Raw genomic sequence first — 6,467 nt, 5'->3', positions numbered from 1 at the left:
AATCTTTTAAATTAGAATTTTTTAAACGTTCAAAGATTTAAAAAGGAATATTCGGGAACGTTATTGGTGCCATTTTTATGATTGTACAGAGTGTTTACAAACTAATTCTTTTTAAATCCTTCATCTAACATGGTATTTCCAAGCAATATTCTTTTTAAGTAATATTTTATTTTAAATTATTTCTTACCTAAAATAATTATTTGTTAACAATAAAGTGATAGAAAATGAAAGAAAAGAACTTTACATATTTTATTAAATCAAAATACTAAATAATAGTTCATTTTGTACTTAGCTAATTTACAGTTAATCGATAAAAAAATATAGCATTTATCATAAAATTGCTTCAATTATAAGTAAAACAACACGGAACAGGTAGGTATCGATTTAAAAAGATCAAAATAAAAAATGTCTGAATGCGGTTTTAATGCGGATGATATACAACACAAAAACGTCCTACAAAGTGGACTCGTCGCGGTTGCGTCCCGACCTTCGTGGTTCTTCGCTTTACATGCTACTGTAAAACAAGGACAGACCCAGGGTCCGTTTTTGGCAGGGGAAGAAAATGGGACATATGAGTCGACGAAATGTATTTATTCTTTTAAATATATTCGATACATCGCCATAGCTTTCGATTATTTAAAAGTTCGATTCGGAAAATGTTTTACGAGTTCTTCCCAGGTGTATCAAATCCAATCCATATCTTGGAATTTAGGAATTTGGAATCGCTCAAAATTTTGAAATCCAGTTTTCAACGGAAGTACACGTTTTGAGTCGAAATAACTAAGTTTCGCAAAATGGTCTGTTTGCTGGAAGACAAATGAACAATCCTCATTGTTAGCAATGAATCTAGATAATAATAATCGATGGATAAATACAGAATATTGAAGAATTTTAAGAATAACCGAAGGAGAAAAATGAAAAATAGAAACATCAAATTCGAAAGGGAGAAACTAAAACCGACCAATCTTTCCCGATTTCATTACATCTTCGTTATCACATGTTAAACTGTGTATTCTTAACAGGAACAAAATTTGTATTCATTATTTCAACCTCGAAAAACTATGAAATGTGAATTTTTATAGCAACAGAAAATTTTCCTTCCCTTGTCTTCTAATTTTTCAAAAATTCGAAAATCATTAAAATTGCGATAACATCAAGGCGAGCCTACAAATGTACGCAAATCTTGAAGGGTGATCTATGAAGGTTGTTTGAGGCGCGCAGCAGAATTTTCAAAAATTATCAAAGTTTCAAGTTTTCTATTGAAATACTAAGAACTTATTTTATTATCTGAACTTAATTTCTGATGCAGTTAAATTAAAAACTATAAAATATCGTATGTGATATATGTTTTTATGATTATTATGGTTTTCTTAGTTATAGTAAGTTGTGAAAACAATATTTTCCAAGTTTAAAGTTATAAATTTAAATTAATTAATTAGATAATAAAGTGCAGTAATTTCTTACATAGACATAATTACTAACATTCGAGTGATAACTATCCTGATAATGAGAACATCTTCCATAATAGTTAAGTCTACCCGTGAGGGACTTTAATTAAGATAACCTTACTCACCACTCTGGCCCGTTGGAGTTGTTTCCTCGCATTTCGCCCAGGTCGCTATCCTCCGTCCCTTCTTCTTCAGACTCTTCAGAGCTGACCAACCTGACTTCAGGCAAGTTCCAATGGATCAAGTCATAGTCCTTTTGTTCGTCATCACTGTAGTCGTCCATTAGTTCTAGTTCATCCATTATTGCACTAAGATCCTCTTGACTCCAATCTAAAGCCTACAAGAAATTCTTTCAATTTTCATAAAAGAAAAATCAATACTAGTCTGGATTACTTTTATAGGAAAGAAACATTAAAACCCAAACAAAAAACTATACTTTCATCCAAACACTAATATGCTTCTAAAGAATATTTATTAACATATTGGTGTATTCATAATGGTTCTTTACGTAATATTATCTCTTCCGCGTCGTTTGGGAAATAAAGAAGGTGCATGCAAAAAAATATGCAAATAGTTATTAAGCAAATTAACCATAAGGCAAGAACTACCACGTCATTGTCTTCAGCAGAAGAATCCGAGTCGTTCTCTTCGGGAACGTAAAAGGGTTCTTCGCCAGCACCTCGGTGGTTGACAAAGCTGTCAGTGTCCACCAGGTCGTCCCCGATATCCTCATAGTCTCCCATCATGTTGCCACTGAGTATTTCTAAAAAAAAAAAAAAATATATTCCTTTTATCATAGATACATCTGCCATCTTGAAACAAAATTTTGGATCAAAACCTAATGATTACGTCTTTTTTCATAGAATGAGACCTTAGTTCTCAATCAAGCCACATGCACACTCCTGATATATTCTTAAAAGATAATTAGAGAATTAATTACTCTAAAATTCATTATGGCCAATTTTTCGGCTTGCCCAATTATTCCCTTTGACAAATTCAGAAAAAAATACCTATAGTTATTATTTACAACTGCATTGAGCTTATTAGAAGCATTCAAACTGTTTAAATTATAACTAAACACATAGAATGAATAAACAAACCAATATCTCTAATATTGATTGGTGATCTGTTTATTTTTATAACTTTTTTTTCTTGATTTTTTCTAATATTGAAATTTACAACTGTATATTATATAATACATTCAATAAATTTGATCTTAGTTAAAATGGAGTGTTACAGGCGTGTAGAGAAACTACCCATTGGTAGCACTGTAATGACATTTTACATTAGCAGGTCTTGTGGCCATCTTATTTTCAGGCGCCTCGGAGGATTGTCAGGAATGGAAGAGAATGGAAGGTTAGAAACTAGAGGGTTTGAGTGGTTAGGGAGTTTATAATGGAAGGAGTGATATCCGGTTCGGGCTAGATCTGTTACATAGGGAACATTAAGATCTTTATGCATGATTTTATTTGTGACAAAGTAAGGAGCATTGAGGATTTTAGATAGTAAGGATTGGATACGAGAGGAATTCTAAGGTTTAGTGGATCCCCAAAGCTCAACTCCATATGTCCAGATTGGCCTTATTACAGTCATTTAGATCAGTCTTTTGTAGTGTGTAGGATGTTTAGACCGTATGTCTAGTTAGTGCTGTAATAGCCGAAATCGACGTACAGTTTCCTGTCTTTTCAGTCTTGTGTGAGGATTCCAGGTTAATCGTTTGTCCAAATGTAGTCCAAGGTAGTGGATTTGTTCGACAGGGGTAAGAGTAACATTATTAAATGAAACTGTAGGGCAGTCAGTAGGTTTACGACGAAGGGTAAAGGTGATTTGATGGGATTTGTTGGAATTTATCTTTTTTTTTTTTTTTCGGCCAAGACTCGAATTTATCTTAATCCTCCAATTACGACACTATCTTCGAGGGCTGTGATATGTTTGAGGATCATTTTAACAATAGGTTATTTCCAGGGGTCAGGAAAATATGTGGAACGGAGTATGGCGTTATATATGTAGATAACGAATAGGATGGCTTTCCGAGGAAGAAGTTTTAGAATGTGTGATGTTATTAGGTCGTATTCAAGAGCTTTGCGGGTAGGTAATCTTTGAATGATACTAGATATTTCAGAAGGATGAAATGCTTTAGGTGAGAGGGTCATTTGGAGCGGAATATTTAGTTCTGCTTCAATACATTCAAGGTGAATTGGTTTAAGGATATCAGGATGTAGAATAAAGGTTTTAGAGTGATGTTGTCCGAATGTTTGTGATTTTTCTGCGTCAGATCTGGTCCAGGTTTGGGATTCGGTGAGAACTGTGTGGTTAAAATATTTGAAATTCAGCATTTTTTTAGTGGTCCTCCATTATGATTTGTCAATAGTTGTAAGAATTTCAGTAAAGTTAATTAAATTTTAAATTTTGTATTTTCTAATTTCTAGTTTTAGTTTGTTAGTCAATTTGGTGTAACACGTTTTGTCAGTTGGATATCTGGTCCTTTGTCATTTCGATCTTGCTCTGCGTTTTTCTCTCAATAAGATACGAATATGCTGTGGCAGGTTATTTTGTTTATTGTTATCAATTCGATTAGTCGATGTGTTGTCATTTATACCTGTTCTTATCATTGATGTGAGTTTTTCAATAGTTTCGTCAATGTCTTGTTTTGTCTTCAATCTAATGTTTAATTTCCTGGTCAGATTTAATTTTGTCCCAGTCAACTCTTCCTGTTATCAATGAAGGGGTGAAGGGCTTTGTTTCAGAGTACAGGGATTCAACAATGGCTTGGGAGGGAGAAATCTGGGAGGTGATAAATATATCAAGGATATCAGGGCGCTTTTTGAGGGATGTAGGCTAATAAGTCGGATTTTTGGGAGAGCGAATGGAATAGGTATTGGAGGTGGAAAAGTGTGTTCTTTGCGTGAAATGAGTTTCAGTCAGGTGGGCTATATCAATGTGTTTATCGTGTAGGAATCTCTCTCTCTCTCTCTCTCTCTCTCTCTCTCTCTCTCTCTCCCTCTCTCCCTCTCTCCCTCCCTTTGCCTCCTTATTGCCTTCGTAGAATATAGAATATGCTATATCTACCGTACTTATGACTGCATCCTGAAATAACTTTCCAAACAATATTTCTTAATTCACAGTTGCTTTTTCTTTATATATAAACTATTATATTTATTTAACTTAAAGCTCTTCGCATCTAATTCTTTCATATTGAAACTTTGGTATAAATTTAAAAACTTTTAAAATAAAGGGGTGTAGACAAGAAACTAAGATAGCGAAATTGAGGTTATACACATCGCGTAAGAGGAGAAATTTTTTTTTATTTAAGAGTCTCTTATCAGATAAAGCTATCCAAAACACGTTTGATGGTGCAGCTCTTTAATCTAAAATACACTAAGGAGGAACTCATCAAAGAATTTGGATTAGCCTGAAAAGAGAAAGCGGATAATGTTTTGTAAAATTATACGCTTGATAATAAAAAATAAGATGTATTTAAACATCAGCAATAGCAACATTATATTTATAATCAAAGTGCCGTTTATCAAGTGCTGGTGAGAAGAAAATTTTAGTGCGGTGCGCATATCACAAAAGTTTCTCTTACTACTACTTTAAGTTTAAATAAATTTATAATTATGTGAAACTAATAAGTAAAATTTATATATAGTTTTCAACTCTCATTTCTGTAAATTTGATTCAACCAAAGAAAATATTTTGTCTTTTTTCTCCTACAGCTAATGATTAGGTTGTCTTAATTAGCTTTTTTTTTTTTATCAAAACTAACAACGGTAGATGGTTAATTATTTGACATAAATAAATTGAAAGCTTTGTTAAGGGAAGCTATTTTGAAAACCTGGTCAGATATTAAGTACTACTTAATTTTATATTGATATAGAGTTTCATCAAAATTGTTACGAGCCATATTCGTGGAAATGATAAAATTAATTCATCAATCAATGCTACCTACGAAGTGAATTATTGCAACCTAGTAGGTTAAACTCCCAGGCATATGGTTAACCTTAAATTCATTTCATTAAAAATTTTCTTTTTTAAGCTGGTTTCACCACTTAACGTATTATTTTGTGAGACTTGTTTATTTAGAATTAGTGGACTTTAGAACATTTATTTGCCCACCAACAGAAACCACGAGAGCAAGAGCCTTTGACAATTTAATTTTCCGTTAGGATCCGTTCTCATAACTGTTATTTATGTATTGAGACGTTTTCATCAATAAATATATTTGAACCAGGTCGGCCAGCCTAGGAGACACAAATCAACAAGAATTCTTTCCAGAATTTGAGTTCTTCAACAATTTCTTTCCTTCTGTCTGTTCGATTTTCTCCACATACCGCAAACCATCGAAATCACTCAAGAATTATTTGCGAATTTCGGCGATTTACGCCTTAAAAAAAAAAAAAAAAAAAAAATCAGCTGCACTTTTGTTCATTAGATTTTCTATAAGATGTCTTTATTAAATATATTTCTTTCTACTGAAAACTGCGGAATCAAAATTGCTCGGAAAAAAAAGTGGAAGAGGTTAAGTCATCTTCAGGTCCAAAAGAAACTTTATTTGCCATTCTTATCGAAGGGCCGCTTGTGGCCGGGTGGGTTAAAGCACCAACTTTAACTGACTAGTGACTGTAGCGGCGCCGGTTCGAATCTTGCCTGTGTGATCGACTTTTATCACCCGGTCCCCCGAAACGAAAACTTGACCCTAACTATGATTAGAATAGACACCCCTTTCGATACACACCCCATGTGTCCGAAATATGAGTGGTAAGTCTTACACATTTTTATTTTTTTATTTACGTATTTTTATTTTTAAATTATCAAATTTCCTAGCCTACTCATCTCTCCTTTCTCAGTCCACCGGTGTTCCCCAAGGTAGTATCTTAGGTCCCATTCTTTATATGTTTTTTACAGCTGACATTCCAACCCACCCTAACACAGTGCTAACAACATACGCTGACGACACATGCATACTTTCTGTAAACAACGACCCAACTAATGCATCACAAACACTACAGGCACACATAA

General features: G+C 33.5%; 1 protein-coding gene across 8 annotated transcripts in view; it reads right to left on the bottom strand.

The window, feature by feature from the left end:
- Positions 1–6,467, bottom strand: part of LOC106691696 (uncharacterized) — a 22,136-nt gene that overhangs the window by 12,876 nt on the left and 2,793 nt on the right. For 5 of the 8 annotated variants that reach the window (XM_067048432.1, XM_067048419.1, XM_014437548.2 and 2 more), the window contains exons 2-3: positions 2,057–2,211; positions 1,574–1,785 (exon numbers count right to left, since the gene is read on the bottom strand). In XM_067048432.1, coding sequence (XP_066904533.1) covers positions 1,574–1,785; positions 2,057–2,194 — 350 coding nt within the window. In that variant the 5' untranslated portion in view covers positions 2,195–2,211. Of the gene's footprint in view, positions 1–1,573; positions 1,786–2,056; positions 2,212–6,467 lie in introns of those variants that run through there. The other 3 variants (XM_014437549.2, XM_067048429.1, XM_014437552.2) reach the window with 3 other exon arrangements.

The sequence above is a fragment of the Halyomorpha halys genome, unplaced genomic scaffold (genome assembly GCF_000696795.3).
Source record: "Halyomorpha halys isolate HHAL.00 unplaced genomic scaffold, Hhal_1.1 Scaffold2752.1, whole genome shotgun sequence".
NCBI lineage: Eukaryota > Metazoa > Arthropoda > Insecta > Hemiptera > Pentatomidae > Halyomorpha > Halyomorpha halys.
The sequence above is the reverse complement of the archived record's forward strand: the minus strand, read 5'-3'. Positions and strand labels throughout refer to the sequence as shown.